This window comes from Polistes dominula, unplaced genomic scaffold (assembly GCF_049000335.1).
Source record: "Polistes dominula isolate Pdom_NZ unplaced genomic scaffold, Pdom_raw_medaka contig_24, whole genome shotgun sequence".
Taxonomy (NCBI): domain Eukaryota; kingdom Metazoa; phylum Arthropoda; class Insecta; order Hymenoptera; family Vespidae; genus Polistes; species Polistes dominula.
In genome coordinates this window covers 7,270,503-7,289,656 of record NW_028301150.1, presented here as the reverse complement: position 1 = coordinate 7,289,656, position 19,154 = coordinate 7,270,503, and the positions used below count along the sequence as shown (strand labels likewise).

At 29.9% G+C, this 19,154-nt stretch overlaps 2 protein-coding genes across 13 annotated transcripts in view; one reads left to right on the top strand and one right to left on the bottom strand.

The window, feature by feature from the left end:
• Nucleotides 1-158: 158 nt before the first annotated feature.
• Nucleotides 159-14,978, bottom strand: LOC107066535 (N-acetylglucosamine transporter UNC93A). 10 transcript variants are annotated; one of them, XM_089177871.1, is made up of 9 exons: nucleotides 14,343-14,978; nucleotides 13,964-14,254; nucleotides 13,771-13,884; nucleotides 8,487-8,884; nucleotides 7,351-7,984; nucleotides 6,804-7,195; nucleotides 6,554-6,686; nucleotides 6,290-6,427; nucleotides 159-5,360 (listed from the first exon to the last, which is right to left on the bottom strand). In XM_089177871.1, the coding sequence occupies exons 4-9, from the start codon at nucleotides 8,682-8,684 to the stop codon at nucleotides 5,140-5,142; spliced, it is 1,716 nt and encodes a 571-aa protein (XP_089033997.1). In that variant the 5' UTR covers nucleotides 8,685-8,884; nucleotides 13,771-13,884; nucleotides 13,964-14,254; nucleotides 14,343-14,978; the 3' UTR covers nucleotides 159-5,139. The 10 variants fall into 10 exon arrangements, with proteins under 10 accessions (XP_089033997.1, XP_089033996.1, XP_015176724.1 ...); XM_089177870.1 differs by having other exon boundaries at nucleotides 13,964-14,497; nucleotides 14,668-14,978; XM_015321238.2 differs by having other exon boundaries at nucleotides 13,964-14,978.
• Nucleotides 11,314-19,154, top strand: part of LOC107066537 (uncharacterized) — a 22,828-nt gene continuing 14,987 nt past the window's right edge. The window contains exon 1 of one of the 3 annotated variants that reach the window (XM_089177876.1): nucleotides 11,314-12,857. The gene's annotated coding sequence lies outside the window, so the exon portion shown is untranslated. Of the gene's footprint in view, nucleotides 12,858-17,157; nucleotides 18,826-19,154 lie in introns of those variants that run through there. The other 2 variants (XM_015321243.2, XM_015321242.2) reach the window with 2 other exon arrangements.

Here is a 19,154-nt window from a genome sequence, read left to right as displayed (position 1 = left end):
AAGTAAAAGAAAAAGAAAAAAGAATAAGAATAAGAAGAAAAAGCATTTGGTTGTAGGAAAAAAAAAGAATATTGAAATAATTAATCCTCTTCCACGAAGTTGGTAAATGCCCGACAAAGAAAACCAATGAAAGTTTAAATTAAAAACGTCGTTCGATATAAAATAAGAATAATATTTATTATTTCATGAAATATAAGAATTATACATGCCTTTTTTTCCAATGCCGTTTCATAATCCCCCTGCTTTATACAAATTCGTTATTTTTTAATTTGAATTAATTCATACAAATATATCGGCAAAAATTAGCCACGAAAATCAGACAATAACGACGACGATGACAACGACGATAATTTTCGCAAATAATTTATTATTTCCATTTATTGTAGTAGTTTTTATTCTCTTCTTGTTTTATTTTTTTATTTTTTAACATTTAAGATCTATTCTTTAACGATTTCGTTTCCATTTTAATTTTTTTTCGCAGTTATTATAAAAAGACTACTGAATATGCATATACGCTCGATAGTATTATAATATTTATGCAATTAGGGTGTCGATTTTTTTTCATTCAGCACTTAGATAACGTGTCGTTAATGATTTCGAATAATTTATATTATTCTTCTGCCAGTATTATTAACCTAAAACTCTCTAGTAACTAAAACGTGTTGTTACAACCAACAAACACGTAGTAAATTTTCTGATAACATTTATTTTCTTTCCTTATATTTTTTTATTTTTAATTGTTTCATGGTAAATGTTATTACGGATACTTTTCTCATTTGTTTTTCTTTTATCTTTTTAAACTTTCTTCGAAGTTAGGTACTACTACGTAATCCGTTCGTCTTTATTAGAAATTTATTTCGGGTTTTCTTTTCTTTTCTTTTTCTTTTTTTACTATATTGGTATATCTATTTATACATGCGCTTAAATTTTTCATGACAGTTTAAAATTTAGAAAATTTTTTTTTTATGCTGTAATAATTGGATACGACGATGAATAAAATGTATTCCGGAAACGAATTTATCAATTTTTTTAAAGAATATTTTATGTGTATTTGGAATATAATTAGGCACACGCGGTGCTTTTATATGATTTATTTTTGTTTTTTTTTTCGTAATTATTATGATTAATTATGAGTGCGACGCGTTTAATTATTTTTTTTTTTTATTTCGTTTATCTGACACGTTGAAAATAATTTCATACGAGTCGTATTTTGAAAGCGTTCTACCACCATCTTGTAAATATTAACCAATCGAATGAATTTTAGAACGATCGTAAATTGACGACATTCGTTTTTTTGATTGTTAACGCACCTATTGCATAAATGTGTTGTTTTTATTGGACGTTACTCGAGCGTTGTGCTCCTATTACGAATGATTTTTATGATATTTTTGGATTTGTTTTGTAATTTTTTGTCTTTTTTTTATAACAGAATTTCATTCTACATCGTCCGTAATTTTTTAATTTATTTTCTTTTTTCATCATCATCATTATCTTTTCGTCATCGTCATCATCATCATCATTATCATCATTCTTTCGATATATGTATCGTATTTCTCATTATAGAGACGAAACACTAAGAATTACTTACGTTTTACCTTTACATTATCATCATAATAATTTAATCGCAATAGCAACGAATGATTAGTAATTTTTCGAATAGAAAGTGTATTGAATAAGAAGTCATCATATCTGATATCGTATGGATTTTGTTTTTTTTTCTTTTTCCCGTGCATATTTATCATTCCCACTTTAATGGGAAACAAACGGAATGACATTAAAAATATAAAATTCGTAATGTCGACAATCACATTTGTTACTCTATCATTTTGTTGAATTTCTTTTACCTTCTTTTTCTTTTTTTTCTATTATCAATGAAATAGGAGATACGATTCATGATAAATTGTATGAAGGTAAGTTATTGGTAGTTTTGAAAAATTTGTTTACAGTTTGGTATAAGATGCCCATGAACAAGTTTTGCGAGTTCAGTTATCTACGATTATGATGTACGTTTGATGCATTTTTATATTTCTCGATTAATCGTAAATTAAAAACAAAAAATACCGTCTGTCAATGTTTTCTTATCCTTCTGTTCTGTTTTTTTTTCGGGTTCACTCATTGACATTGCAATTAATTGTCAATAAAAACTAAGACAATATTTTTGAAAAAAATAAGAAATAGATGAATAAAATCTTCTTGCATCTCTTTTATAATCTTCCAACAAATGAAATCAAACTGCACAAACAAATTTTTCATACTACCTTATACTTACATAATATATAGGTTTTTCAGGTCAAGAAAACAACTTTTCATTTCAAATAAATATTTTTTCAGGTTAAGGTAACAATTTTCATTTCAACTGAACATTTTTTCATTTCAAAATAACAATTAAAAAAACGGTTAGAAATAAAATAATGAATGATAATTTAAAAAACTAATTCACATTATGTGCTATGTTAATTTTTAAAATTTATGTGCACTCATATTTAAAACAGTATTTATAGAATTAAATTCAGAAAATAATAACATTTATTATTAACATTGTCCATTTTGTTAAGGGGTGATTCATCCCCTTTAAATCTAACCAATGGAGAATTCAGTAACCAATAATAAATACCGATGATATCAATGATAAATACTTATCGTTGGTACAAGTCCATTGGTTGACAACGTATATAAATATATTTTTTTTTATGAAGATGTCTTCTTCTAATTTTGTTTGATGAAATTCCAAAAATACTGACAGTGGTGTAGCGGACGTAAATCCAACGCATATTTTTATAAAATTTATTTATTTTTAAAGATTATTATTTTCTGAATTTAATTCTATAAATACTGCTTTAAATATGAATGCACATAAATTTTAAAAATTAACATAGCACATAATGTGAAGTAGTTTTTTAAATTATCATTCATTATTTTATTTCTAACCGTTTTTTTAATTGTTATTTTGAAATGAAAAAAGGTTAATTTGAAATGAAAAATTGTTGCCTTGACCTGAAAAAATATTCATTTCAATTGAAAAATTGTTATTTTGGCCTGAAAAATCTATATACATATATATATATAGATTATATTGAGAGCGAGTTTCGTAGAGATTGCAATGAAAAACGGTTTATAATTTGTTCCGTCCGTTAATTTTTTTTTCTTTTTTGTTTTATACAAGTTGATTCAATAGATTTGAAAGACGTCAGGGTACGGATAGCATTTTAAAATCGTGCACCTTGTTTGGTGGGCACGTGTTCCGTGGAAAATATTTATAATCCGTGAAAATGGATTCGAAACACAATTTTGTTTTTTTTTCGTTTTTTTTTCTATATACAACTAGCTAGCTAGCCTATGTGAACGTGTGTGTGTTATTTTTCTTTCCTCTCAGAATCGGGGTTGAAGGGTACGATGGTACGGGGATGCAGGGAGGGAAAAAGGAAAAATTTGTGCTCATGAAAACGTTTATTTTCCTTGACTATTATTTTCTCTCAGCGTATTCAATTAAAATATAGTAAATTTTACGAGCTCGTTAAATCGTTTAGCTCGATTATATAAACTGGCAATGAGAGATATAAAACATGGGGGGCGGAGGTGGGTTTGTGAGGAAAACTGTGTTTTTGTTATTTCGGCTCGGAATTAAATCCTAATTTTAATTAAGTTATTTTCGTTCCATCCAGTATTTATTAAATATTACGCGATGACGCGGTCGGTGAATTGTTAGAGAGGGTGGTGGTGGTCTTTTCGTTGCACTCATAGGTCGACCTTGAGGAGAAGGAGGAGGGGGAGGAGGAGGAAGAGTCGAGTACTCGTTCGTCACAAAAATATTTCAATTCATTGTTTTACGGTTTAACAAAAGTGGTGGGAATGCGGGTGGAGGGTATGAGGAATATTTTTGAATTATTCTATATCAAGTATTATTCTTACATCGTAGTTCGATCTTCAACATTTTCTTTTCTGCAATAATTTCTTTTTTCTTTTTGATTATTTTAGTTTTTTTTTTATTAGTAAGTAACAGCAATGTCCAATTACGTTCGCGATGTAATACCGTTACTTGCCTTGTTTCATTTAAAAAAGAAAAAAATTTCACGTTAAACATCACAATTTTGTAGATCAATTTATACAAAGGATAAACAAGAGAAAAGAGGTAAACGATATTAAATAATATTCTTAAAGTAAAACCGCGAAATTTAACCGATTGAGTTTATAATATCTTAAATTATTTATCATTTTGAATCACAAATAATCCCAATTCTCTTGTATACTATTACAATATTATATTTTTTTATATCTTCTTTTTAGGTAAAAAAAAGAAAAAAGAAAAGAAAATGCAAAGTTAAAAAGAATAGAATAAATATTTAGAAGAGAAAGGGAAATAGAGAAATCCTATCTTGATTTTTGTTTTTTGTTTTTCTTACCTACATTACAAATTTGCAGTATGTAATATAGGAATGACCTTTCTTCTGGATATTTCATTCAATAAATTACAAATTCGTTCAAGTATTTTAGATGTGTGTGAAATCGAATGAGGAAACTGGGTGACAAGGGGTAGGGTGGGGTGGAGATGAAGATAATCGAACGAGAATTCGTCTCCGTGTGAACGAGAATAATATATATATATATATATATATCATTTACTCGAGAAAAAAAAAACGAGGACAAAGAATTTAGAGAAATATTTGAAGAATATATTATCGTCGTCATGGTGGTGTTTGTACGATTTAAAAAAAAAAATTTCCTTCATGATAATGAAAAAATGGTGCATTTTGGTTCGTCTTTAACGATTACTATGTCTTTATCGCTATTCCTACGTTCCTGTTCATTTTTTATTGGAATTGAAAGAAACGTGTCCTCCTCGTTGGTAGTAGCAATAATCGTAGTTGTTTTCACAGTGGTAGTTTGACAAGCGAAAGCAACGCTGTTTGCCCTTTTTCTCGAAGATTTTTTGTCTCCTTTCACGTTAAATGTCGCGTATTCCGTAACCGGGCTGCTTCTTCTACGTCTGTTGCTGCTGCTGCTACTACCGTTGTTGACGCTGCTGCTTATTTTTCTTCTGATTGGTTTTAAACTGGATGGAACGATTTTACCTCAGTCCGATCTATGCCTGCCTTCGACCTCGATCGTTGAACCACGATCGCTGGCCGTTGATTCGATTGGTCACAACGGTGCCAAACTTTTGCCACGTTTAGATAATCTAATTTCTAACCAAACGTAAGGCACGACCGATAGCAACAACATACACGCCAATCCTAATACGCGAAAACGTGTGCATACCAAACCATGAAGACCCAATGCTAATGATAATCCTAACCATCTCCAAAATAACGACGTTGATAACGGACCTTGCCAAGAATTTGGATAGAGACCTAATACTAATGCTGCAAAATAAAATATACGAGGATATATCAATTTTTATTGTACAGATTGATCGTTCTTATTTTGTTAAATAATATATATTAGGGTGGGTCAAAAAAATAAATTTTTTTTTTACAATTGCCACGGAAAAATGGGTTGCTAGACACCTTATAAGAATTCTCACCAAATATAAGCTCTTAATTTTAATAGAAAGATCCTCCGCATCGCAGTATTTTATTTTTTTCTCAGTCCAATAGAATAAAATTCATACTTCATCATTAATTGATTGTACAGAAAAATGTTCTAGACGAATTTTGTAAGAAATTTAATGCTCTACAAAAAAGGTATCTTATATTTTTTCCGTAAACCTCACCATTTGAATGATATTGAAGATTTAAGTTTGATTATTTTAAGACAAATTTAATCATCATCAAACTTTCATGTGGAATGATTTTTGTCTCTGAATATCTTTTGAACGCTTAATTTAATCGCCAAAACATAAGACACCATTTTAATAGAGCAGTTAATTTCCTACAAAAATTTGTATTGTGCATTTTTTAATAGTCATTTATTGTCGAATTATAAAATTCATAAACAAAAATGAAATTTGTCTAAAAATCATCAAATTTAAATCTTCAATATCATTCAAATGGTGAGGTTTACGGAAAAAGTACAAGATACCTTTTTTGTAGAGCATTAAATTTCTTACAAAATTCGTCTAGAACATTTTTCTGTACAATCAATTAATGATGAAGTATGAATTTTATTCTATTGGACTGAGAAAAAAATAAAATACTGCGATGCGGAGGATCTTCCTATTAAAATTAAGAGCTCATATTTGGTGAGAATTCTTATAAGGTGTCTAGCAACCCATTTTTCCGTGGCACTTGTAAAAAAAAAATAATTGATTTTTTTGACCCACCCTAATATATATATATATAATTAAACTTACTATATATTAAAGTTTCCCAAATGGAGTTGCATACACCCCAGGCGGCTGATATAACATGGAAAAGTGCTGGATCGTCGCCAGCTGGTCTCCAAACGACCAGAACGAGTAACAAACAGGCATGAAACGCGAAACCCACGACTAAAATTTGAAATTCAAACCAATTAGGTTATTATATAATATGTATTACGTATAATCCTGATATATAGTTGTTCAATGAATGTTTAAAAATTATCAACGAAAGGAAAATGGAAGTATAGCACTTACCTACGACCAAGTATCTTTTGATGTGTCTTAGTAACATGGAAAGGGTTGCTCCAGCAAGTGCTTGCAGGACAGCTAAGCTGAGAAAACTGACAGTTACGGTGCCAGCTCCTCCAAGTGCACAAGCCACGTATGCCTGTTAACAAACAGAATTTTTGGTTTATTTTTTTTTGTTTCCCCCTCTTTCATTACAAAACTCGTGATAACGTTTAATATCTGTTTGTGTGTGTGTGTTTTCGTTGATCAAACTTACTTCGGTGAAATCGGCGTAAATGAAACCTTGCTCAAGGCCGATGAACAATGTCAATGGCGCTGCTAATTGCAACTTTGGATCTTGAAAGGCGCACTTGACGGATTTGAAAATGTTACGTGAGCTAATTCTGTCGTTTGTACTTTGTGGTTCCTTCATCCTCGAATCGAGGAATGCACAAGATATGCCCATTCCTAATACGGCAAAACCGAACCATATACTTATCAACATTTTCGAAGTGTTATCCGAGATCGTTGGTAAATAGAGACTTTCGTTGTGGAAATAGGTCTCCTCGGGACAATACTCGGCACCGCAAACATCCTCGATCTCGCTTTGAGATATGTTAGGTAACACTGAGTCCGTAAATTTGACCAACAGTGCAGCGATCAGACAACCTGAATATAATCAACAACAACAAAAATTGTAGACAATTTGATAAAATTGATTAACAAACGTTGGAGGAGGAAATTCATAAGAAAGTATAATATATGAAATACAGGTTATGTATAATTATAATCTAGGTAGAAATAAATGAAAAAATTGTATTTACCTATCGCAAGACCAGCATCTTCAGCGAGTTTGATGTATCTGTTGAGTCTTCTCAATAAACAATCTCGTCTAGTCTCGTCCGAATCTTCAGGATCGGCACAGACCAAAGCTAAACTGCTGGCAGATATGTTGACGTGCGAGGTCCTTGCCAAAAAACTTGGACTTACGCAGGCACCCAAAATGGCGTAGCTCGGTAATAAAACGTACCACTTTGGATACAAATGGACACCGACGAAAATTGTCGTTATCAAATGATTCACGATGATTGCAAGATTCGTACCAATCTTTTGAAGAATAATTGGTGCGAAACACGCAGTAATGGCTGCGGTCAAATTCAATAGCGCCAATAATATTGGACCTAAGTGACGATTAAATGCTCCGAGACCAGCTTGGAGTGGAAAAATTGGTAAAATGGCGGCTGAACAGGTCGCGTGTCCCAACAAAAGAGCTGCGCAATGCCTCAAAATTATTTTCTTTGCTGGACGTGGTCCGGATGGTGCTGTTCTAACTGCAGCTATCAAACGACGTACCGATGAAGCACCTGCCGAAGAATTCATCGAATCTCGTCGTCTCCAAGACAACGCTGCTGAAGTTCTTGCCGAACGACATGAGATCGGTGAATAAGCTGCCATATGCTACGAGGATAAAAAAAATCTATTTATTTTATTATCAACAATTTTCGTTTTTGATTTATTCGGTTGGCAACTAATTGTAAGTGATTGCTTATTTTAAAAGGTCATCAATTCACAATCACAGTTGCTAAACCAATAATTTTTATCAACTCTTTTGCAATTGGTATAAATTGAATTGAATTCTATGTCAATAAAAAATATTTTAATATTCCAATAAACTATTCAACAATTTTCTTCCCTTTCCAAAATTAATTAATGATTTGTTTAAGAAATATTTTTTTCAAATTTTATCATATATTCATTTAAATAATAGAAGTGAATAATCGAACGATTTCAAGTTTTTGAAAATTGTATGCAATTTGATCTCCCTCTTTTCCCCCATTTAAGGATCTCGTTTTAGTATAGTCAATCGAGAAAATTATAAGTTAAAAATTGTCAAATATGATGGAGGGGGAGGGAATCGTTGGATTATAATTTTGTTACAAATTAATGATATTTAACAAACCTCCAACATGGCGTCGTTGTCCCACAAAGTAGTGGTATGATGATTTCCGCTGCTTCTAGCACGACGATGGGTATGTGCCAATGGTGGTGCTTGAGCAGGTAATCTTATTGGACCTAATCCACCGATTGGAGCTGCTTTGTAAACAGGACTTTCGAGTTTCTCCTTCGACAACTCGTGCAAATTCGGCAAAGACCCCATTTTTTTTCTTTTTTTGTTTTCCTTTAACTTTTTCCTACCCTTTTTTTTCCTACCCTGGCGCTGCCACCACTCCGCCCCCTCCTTAATACTATTCCTAAATTATAGATTTTGTATTTTGAAAAATCTTCTTCTCCTTTCTCACGTCGTCATTTTTTCCAGTCATCTTCTCTCCTATCTCATCCTCGACGACGAATTATTACCTTAAACGAAACAATTAATATTAATTTTTAATCATCATATTATTACCATCGTTATCGCGAATTTGTTCGTGAAACTGAAAGCTTGATTATCGAATTATTCTTTTCTTTTTTCTTATTATTAAATTTTATGTAAAAATAATATACAAAAGTGGGTTGACAAGTTTTGATCCTTTGAGTCTAACATAAGAAAGAAACAAAATATATAAATATTGTTTTTACGTTTTTTATTTTGAAAATAAAAGTTTTGTTTCTTTCTTTTTTCTTATGTAAAGCTCAAGATTTTTTAATCCACCTAACATATAAGAATATAATTATTTTCATTAAATAATTATACCACATTCCACTGGAATTTTTCCTGTTGAAACATCATCAATCAGAGGTGGCACGTTAAGTAGATAATTAATTATTAGATCAAACACACATTGTCTTACAGAAATATTACTCGACAAAAACAACTTCGTTTGAATTTTGATTAGAATAAAAATATTGTGGATCGTTAAAAAAAAAACTTTCGTATCATCGATTGGATTAAAATCCGTTAGATTTGTTTCGTCTTGTTAACATTTATATTTGAATGTATAGCATTCGTTCTGGTTTCTTGCAAGAACAAAAAAGTTACGTCGTCCTTGAATGCTGATTGAAAAAAAAGCGGAGCAATCGTGAATGCGACGCGAGAAAAGCTTTTATTATAAAATCAATTTCTATCAAGAGAATTCAAGAATTAAATATTCTTTTAAATAAAATATCGAACATAGATTCATACAGCATAATAAAGTTTCCAACGTCCGATCTAATTAATATTCATTTCGATAAAATATATCTGACAATTTTTTTTCTTATTTAAACTATCTCAGTTGTGAAAGAAAAAAAAATAAATCCGACCAATTAGTCAGTCAGTTGATGCAAAAAAAAGGAAAAAAAACAAAAGAATGTTATTGAAAAGCAAGCCAGACGGCTAATTGCAAGAAGGAAAATTATGATCGGATAATAAAAAAATAAATAAAAGTAAAATAAAAAAAAATGATGATAAAAATCGATCGATTTATCGATCGATATTATCGATGTCAATTGTCTTTTGAAAAGTAAAAAATATAAAAAATAAGACAAAAACAACCACCTTGAACAAGAACTTGCTATGAAAGAATTGTTAATTGTATTTAAACGTTATTTACCTATGGCCTTGAAATAATGTTAGGTGTAAATCTATTGGTTGATCGTTATCATCGATGCTAGCCTATCGTTGAACGCAAATTCCCGATACATAGAAATCGTAAATGAGTAACGAGATCTGTCAGTAGCGTGAACACACCTCCTTTTACTCCCCCGTTTTTTCTCACCCCCTCCTCCGCCCCTTCTTCCTCCACCGACGTAAGAGGTCGTGCAAAAAGTAACAGATGACTAGCGTAATACTCAATCGTCTTGCCAATTAGTCAGGATTTACATAATTCTAATATGCGTTCTAATATAAAACCCGTTTTAAATGAAACTAGATCCTAACGAGTATTCTACACACGCAAGCACACGCCTACTTTTACGCGGATTTTGTTATTGATTTCAAATTATTTATCTCTGAATCTCATTGTCTGTACGCTATTATAAGATTTTGCTTTAGTTTTTCTTTTTTTTATTTGCCATTTTTTCTTTTTTCTTCTTTTCTTGCCTTATATATATATTTTTTTTTTTCCATTCTTTTATTTCTGTCTCTAAACACATTTTTTTGCGTCTATCGTTATACGCACGTGCGCGTTTATATAAACGAAAAAAAAGAGAATATATGAGATAAGAAGAAGGTGACGAAGAAGAAGAATAAGTAGGAGGAGGAGTGAGGGAATAAAAAGAAAAATTATCAAAAGAATGGAAGTTAGGTTTGTTTAAAATGCACATAGTAAGGATTATTGCAGGACCTTGTGGAAAATAGTTTATGCCAAGAGGAGCTCGATGACGTTTTGGATGACATAAGCGCGATCGGGTTGGTGATTGTGCATCGTAATAAAACAAAAAAAAAGAAAAAAAATCGGCGAGTCTCTCTCTCTCTCTTTGACTTACGTTAGTAAAAACCTGCTTTATTATAATACAAATTTATTATTCGTTTCTTTCCGCTTTTTTTCTTTTTTTTCCTTTCCCCTTGTTTTCTTTCTTTACAGTTATCGCGAATGAACCAAACGGTTTTGCATTTCAATTTTGTTCTTTATCTTTTTTTTTTAACTATGACGAATGAGGAAATCTTTTTACGTTATTTAAACGAATTTTTTCTTTAATGATATTATTCATTAGGATTATTATTATTATTATTATTATTATTATTATTATTTCATTGAGAAATTTGTTCTTTTTAAAAATCGAATACAAAAAATGAACATTTCATATGTGATTTTCTGGCCATTTCTATAATTTCCGAAATAATATTTTTATTTTAGTAAAAAATTAAGGATAAACCTAAAGCTTCACGGATTTATTATTGCGTTAATTTAATCATTGTGCAATTGTTTTCGAAAAACAATAAATAAAATTACCTTTTTTATGCGAATGAGAAATATTGATAATAATAATTAGAAAGAAAAAAATACACAAACTTTTGGTTCACTCTAATATGTTACAAAATGTTGCTAGGAAAGAAAAAAAAATATAATTGACATTCGTAATGAGGATAATCAATGGGGCTGGCAGTGGGGGGAAGAGTTTCCCATGATCAATAACCATTAATAATATGCAACGAGATTCGTAAAGCAGGAACGTGACCTGTGTATAAGGATCTATTATTATACATGGGCACGCGCGTGTTTGTTGTGTGTTAGTATCTTTGTAAGGTACGCTCGATCGGCAATTAATTGCGGTAATAGAGCGAATATAATTTCAAACAAAGAATAATTAATTCATGGACGATTGAAAGAGGGTTAGGGGGGATGTTAAGAGAAATAGAAAAGGGAAGGGGGAGGAGGAAAGGGAAAAATAAAAAGAAAAAAAAACTCAAAGTAGGAAATCAGATAACTATGATTTCGCCAAAAACAAACGTTTAAATAAATAAAAAAAAAATTATTAAATAATTTTTATAACAATAATACTGCATATCGTATTATATTTTTTTTTACTATTTACGTATATTTTTCATCGATAATTGGATATTCGGTTAGATGAAATAAGACGAAATTAATAATTCATTTGGATTGATTCGATTTTTTTTTTATTAGGATTTGCGAATAATTATATTTTATTTATATTTTTATCATAGTTCGAATACAAGTTGTGTTGTTTTTTTTCTATTTTGGTGGCAGGGGGTAGGAGCAGGAGGAAGGATATTGCATAAGATTGAGTCTCTCTGGAAAAATTCGAGTAGATTGATATTTTTTTTATTTATTTTTAACGCGAATACATGATCCTTTTCCTATATAAATCAGTTATAAAATTTTTCGTACGAGCTAATTACTCGGAAAGTTATTTTTATAACCGATTTAAACGGAAAAATTGGGGGAAATCCTATTTACGTTAAAAAGATATCATTACGACCCTTAGAAATTTTCTCGGGAAAAATCATCTGAAATATTTTCTATCCCGGTTTTTCTTTCTTCGATTTAGATTTTTATCAAGCTTTTTTTATTTTATTACTTCGAACCGATCGTTAAGTTTTTTCCGTGCAACTCCATAATATTTTACAACCTTTTTTTTTACCTCACTACCCCTTCTCTATTCATTTTCGTTTTATTTACTTTAATATTTTTTAATATTGCCTAAATCAATTGTGTACGAATCTTTTTTTCTATTTTCCCCTAGAGTAGATTGATTATAGTTACTTTCGAAAAAATGTCGAAGGAAAAATGGAGAAAAATAGAATATGAAAGAGAAAAGAAAAGAAAAAATGAAGAACAAAGGGAAACTGTTGCTGCGCACACGTGCTGCTGCGTTATTCGACGTCGTAAGGGAAACACACGCATTCAAAGGAGCGAAAAAATAGTGTAGGCGTTTATAATACTTGAAGGTAAACTAGTAACGTATTGAAAAACGATATTTCTAACCCCCTCACTACTATCACGGTACTTACACAATTTCTTATTTAATAATACGAATAAATTGTAAATACGTTCGTTTATATAATAAAAAAAAGGAATATTAGAATGATAAACCCCAATTTTTTATCTTTTTAATATTTTAACCAAGTATTATGAGCTAACACGAGTTCTGAGTATATTTTGCTTGAAGATAACGCAAGGAATATTTTTAATTAAAATAAAATTAAAATTAATATTTTCTACTTAAACAATTGAAAAAAAAAGAAAAAAATACCGCGTGTATTTATTGGACTAGTCTGCTATATATTTGAGGTTTTTTAATTTTATTTTTATAATTGAGTAAAAATTAAAAATTCTTACTTCACGCATTTATGTGAAAGTGATGTTGTGTAATTAATTAAGTGTAAGTGTAAGGTAATTAAATATTAAAAAGATCTACTTTAATTCCTTTAACTTAAGAATGATGAACTAATTCGTGTTTTAATAGTTCGAGAACAAAATATGCAAGGGAAATTTATTAATTTATTCCAATTAAATTTAATAAATTATTTAGCTTCTTTTTGTTTTTTGTAATTAAAGATAAGATCAATTAATAAATTCACGTGCTGATTTTTTCGAATAAATAAACAAACGGCAAAAATATCTCATGAATTTATTGACCAATCTAAATACAAATTAGGAATCCCAATTTGTAATAATACAATTGTTATTTTTCGTATTTATCGTGCTAACGTAATAACGATTATAGGCTTTTAATAAATTTGTTTTTCGGTTCGAAGATTTAAAAAAAAATATTACGCATACCAAAAAAAAAGACAAAAAATTCAATGAAAGACAAAGACATAATACAACAAAAGGAATTGCAAATAAAAAAAAACTTACATTTATATTCGTAATGATCGAGAAGACAGGTTCTCCGAAAGAAAAAAATTGAAGAAGAGCATCATCATTGAGATTCTCTTCCAATACCAATCGATCACCATCACGATTAATTTCCTATAACGCACAAAAAGAATTTTTTTAACTGAATAGCTTCATTTTTTTCTCTTTTTTTATTATCTATTATAATACGCACATTTAGGACGAAATTACAAAATAAGAAAAAAAAACCAATTCAACTTTCGTATTATTTTCTAATAAGAATTCGTTCGATTAAAAAATTTTGAATCACTAAAAATTGTCACTTAACATTTTCCACTGGGTTTTTTATTCTTCTTTTTTTTCTTCGAAAATTAAAGAAAATCCTTTTTTCTTCCGTTTAACGTTTAAAACAGAAGTTCTTGTCATAATTCATCGAAAATGAAGTATCTTTCTTCGTTTCTTTATCGACGATCAACACATCAACGATATTGTTGTTTAAAAACCTCTATTACGTAAACGTAAACTTACGTTTTAGTTTTATTTTAATTTACAACACAAACAAATTTGACATATGAGAATTCAAACGAACGCACCTAAGTAACACGGCAAGTGTTCAGCACGCTTGCATTATTAGAGATTTATGCTTTTACACATCACGCACACACACTCACGTACACACATACATATGTATTAAGAGATATGTAAATACGTATTTAGACAAATATCTTCTTTTTTTCTTTCGTCTTCCCTAGGTAACAAACAAACATCGTAAGGTTTGGAAAAATTTTTTTAAGAAGGAGAAAAAATAATCCAATTGTTGCAAACGTAAGCACCAAACAAACGAACGAACAAACGAACGAACAAACGAACAAAAATTTACGTAGAAAATTATTCTCCAAGATAAAAATAACAACGAACCCCAATGAATTGTAATAAATAATCCTATTTTTCTTTTTTTTCCTTTTTCTCTTCACTGCAACCCCGATTAGAAATAAATTTCAACGTAATTTGAATTACAATGGAAGAAATGTGTTACAAACGTTTGGGGATATATAAAAAAAACGACGAAGACACGGGGAGGAAGTAAGACGACCAACAATAAGGGTAGTAGTTGCAAGTTTTCAATCGTTGGGGTTTTAGTGTTGTGTTTTCGTTTTCTAAGGACTCTCGAGGATCGGGATCGGGATCCGGGTCTCTCTCTTTCTCTCTATCTGTTCTATCCTCTTGGACTTTTTATACATATACATATACACACCAACCTACTAACTCTTCGGCATTGGTTAACAGTTCGGTTAAACTCGTGTCAACTCGGTTAAACTCGTTTCGATGGTCGATAACGATGAGAGTGCGTACTGAAACACCAAGCTTCTTCCTTTTTAACCACACACACACACACACACACACACACACACACACACACACACACACACACACACACACACACACACACACACACACACACACACACACACACACACACACACACACACACACACACACACACACACACACACACACACATTTACAACCCTAAAATGTTCTCTCTCACTCTTATTAACCCTTTTCCCTCAAAAAAGGGAGGAATTCGTTTTTTGAATCGTGTCATCTCATCTGTTGCGTCCTAGCGATCGACCTATTGGTTTTTTTTGTTTTCTTATTCTTCTCCTTCTTTTTCTTTTTCTTTTTTTACTTTCTACTTTTTTGTTTTTTCATCCAAGGGTTCAAACAGAGAAAAAGGTCAAATTCGGCGAGGATGAAGAAGTGAAAGATATGAGGAATCTCGACTAAACGTCCTCCAAATATTCTCTTTCGAAGGTTTCTCCTTTTTTTTTACGAAGGATTTTTTATGTTATATATATAACATAATGAATATGAATAAAAATAATGAAAAATAATGAATAATGAAAATAATGAAAAAATGAATAAAAATAAAAACAAACAAATATATATTATATATATATATAAAACATTATAAATATATATAATAAAATATATTAAAGTAAAAAAAAGCACCCATGAGTTCTCGAGAATAATAAAAAAAAGAAGAGATTTTATTTCATTTTTTTTTATTTTTCAATCAAACGTACAAAATATTTGCGATTATTTTAACGACAATGATCTTTCGCGATTAGAGGGAACGAAAAAATGTTTTTTTTTGTCGGAAATTTTATTTATTGGATGTTTGATGTTTGTTATTTTTCTTCTTTTTCTTTTTTTTTGGAATCGAACGTAGGACGATCTTTATAAATAATATCCTTCCTGTTTGACTTTATCTAATTTTTTTTTTAATTACGATCACAGAAGACCTCAAAAACCTCTGCAGCTGATTGAATAAGGTCTCAGAGTTACGTGAATGGGTTTTGTTAAGGTTTTACAGTTTAATGAACCTGCCAACGTTGTTTTTTCTTCTTTTTTTTTTGTTTATTCCTAAGTTATAGGAACTTCATAATGAAATTCATTCAACGAACGATTACTTTTATAAAAAGAAAAAAAAATTTTTCTTTACGTCTCACAAATATTTTTACTTCATTACTTCGAAACTCCATTAGTATCGAATTTGATATTATTATTTTTTTTGGTTACAATTTTAATTCGTCGTTGCAGATCTGAACTTTTTTCTTTTTTTTTTTTTCATGAATAACTTACAATATAAAGAAGTAAAACATATCGATCATTTTTTTCGTATTATCTGTCAATTAAATGAATTTTATCTAACGAATCAATTAAAAAAAAACTTCCCAATACGAGGATTAATCCTTTCAATGCCGATACACTTAATAGTCTTTGACACTCGAATGAATGTTTTTTTTTACAAAAGAAACCGGATCCGGATATGTGGTGGCTGTCATTGACCTTCGATTTCGTTTAAGTAAACACGTTTTCAAGTACGAAAGAAAACAAACACGCTTATGATTTATTCAGTCCAAGATTAACTTCACTTTTTTAATCTGTTTTTTTTTTCTTTCCTTTTTATTAGGAAGTTTATGTTTATTCGTGTTACATGTGGAAAATATATATACACCTAATTTCATTTTTTTGCTTAAAAAAAATACATATAAGTCAGGTAAAAAAATATATCATATATATATAATATATTATACAAAATAGTTTTTGTTAAACTTCCGATGAAGTAACTGGTGAAGTAAAATTTTTTTCTTAGAAAAAATTAAAAAAAAAGGTTCGCGTAAAAACATAATGGGGGTGTATTTAATCGCGAGGAAAAAAACGTTTTGTATGTTTCCTCGATAAATGAGCTTCAACCTTTTTAGGCACGACGTGCCACTATAAATTTTGGGGAAACTTTTTTACCCCGGAAGATGAATATTTCCACTTATAATATAATACATTAATCTTCTAATTAAAATATATATATATATATATATATATATATATATTATACGGGTAGAATAGATTATTAAAAGAAAAATGTAGTGATTTATCAGGAAGAAAAATGAATGATCGTTATTGGTATGAAAAGTATGTCAATGTTACGACGTTCGCATGACAGGTAGATTGTTTGTCGCGTCTTTCTATCTATCGGCAAGACAGGAGGGTTAATCACCTCTCGGATATATCTCTCGTTCGTTGGGTGTCACTCGTATTAACTTCCTTTACATTTACCTTCTAACACAACCCAACTTATCCAAGGTTCACACACACGCATATAGAAAAAAAAAGAAAAAGAGAGAGAAAGAAAGAGAGCTCGTCCTTCAAGGACTTTTTACTCGGAACAATAAGCAAGTATTGTGTAGTATATCGCGAGAAGTTGCACGATAATATCATACTAACTTACAATAACATTACCTAACGAATTATATTTTTAATAATTTCAGTTAAGTTTATTAAATATATATATCATATCCAACACGATCGACAAGTAACGAAAATAAAATACAAAATGTGTCAAAAAATAAAAATAAAAAAATATTTAAAAGAAAAAGGATAAATATGAAAGTAATACGATTAAATAGAGGAGGATAGGTGGGTGAGGTGGAGATTGTAATTTTTTGATTGTATATAATTTTATTTTGCTAGACAATATAATCGATTATAATTATTTAAAAGGATAAATATAATGTATATGTATTTATAAAAAATTATAATTATTTTATAAATATATAAATTTATAAAAATATAATTTATAAAGGAAAAATAACATATTCGCGATAAATAAATGCGAATATTTAATTCGATGATGTTCGTGGTGGTGGTGCTGGTGGTAGTGATGGTGGTGGCTCATCGTGAACGAGATGTACAACATTTTTGTCACACCGATGTGAGTTACGATTGGTCGATACGAGATGCAACCTTGAAAATCAAAGATCGAGAGTGTTATTTACTCCCACCATGGTGATTCGAGAGAAATACATAGGTGTACGTGTATTGTAACGACATATCATCGTACTGTACCTTACTTACCATTCGTAAATGTATCGTATGTGTATATAAGATGTAATTTGTATGTGTATGTGAGTTTTGTAATTGTGTGTCTCTTTATTACTGGCTTACTTGTAAACGATACATCGAAAGTAGTTAGTTGTGTTGACGACAACAACACGAACGAACGAACAGGTCCCCTTCCTTTTCGATGAAAATCATTGGTAGGACCGTGATAGGATACACTTGCTTACTTTCTTATAAATGAAGGTTCCCTATTCATTCGGTCCTCATTTAAACTCACCATCCCTCGCGTGAACCCTTGGCAATAATTTCCTTTTTTTCTTTCTTTTTTTTTACTTACTTTCTTTCTTTCTTTCTTTTCCATTTATCTTTTAAATCCCCCATTTTCCTTTTTTCTTTCTTTCATTCTTGTTTCTTCCTCCTTACACATTTATTAATCAACGAAGTATTAATATTATTATTTTGTCGAAGATTAGATGGTGTGATTTTCTGTGCGATGAATAGTGTTATTGTTCGTTGAATTTTTATTTTTGTTATTATATATATATATATTTATGTTTCTAACATAAATTACGCGAAAAAAAGAATAAGAAAATTGATTACATGGTATTCGCATTTTCTGTTATATTCATCCACCTTTTCATTTCTACAATTTTCGTCGCTAAGGACAAAAACGTGAGTCTTTTGTACATATATATTATTATTTTTTATTTAATTTCATTAAAAGAAGAAAAAACAGAGATAATTTTATATGATTCGACATTTTAAACGGAGTCTTAATAATTTTTCAATTGGATTTGATATTTATTAAATTAATATTATCAACGATGAAATTAATTAAGTTTACTTCTTTTGATTTTTATGTAATTGTTAATTTACTTAGATTATTTTTATGATATATTTAAAATAAGATCTATATATATACTATATATATAATTAAGCTAATATTTATGTGAAAATCAAAGTTGATTTATATCGATTGTTTCGGACTTCTATGTAAAATT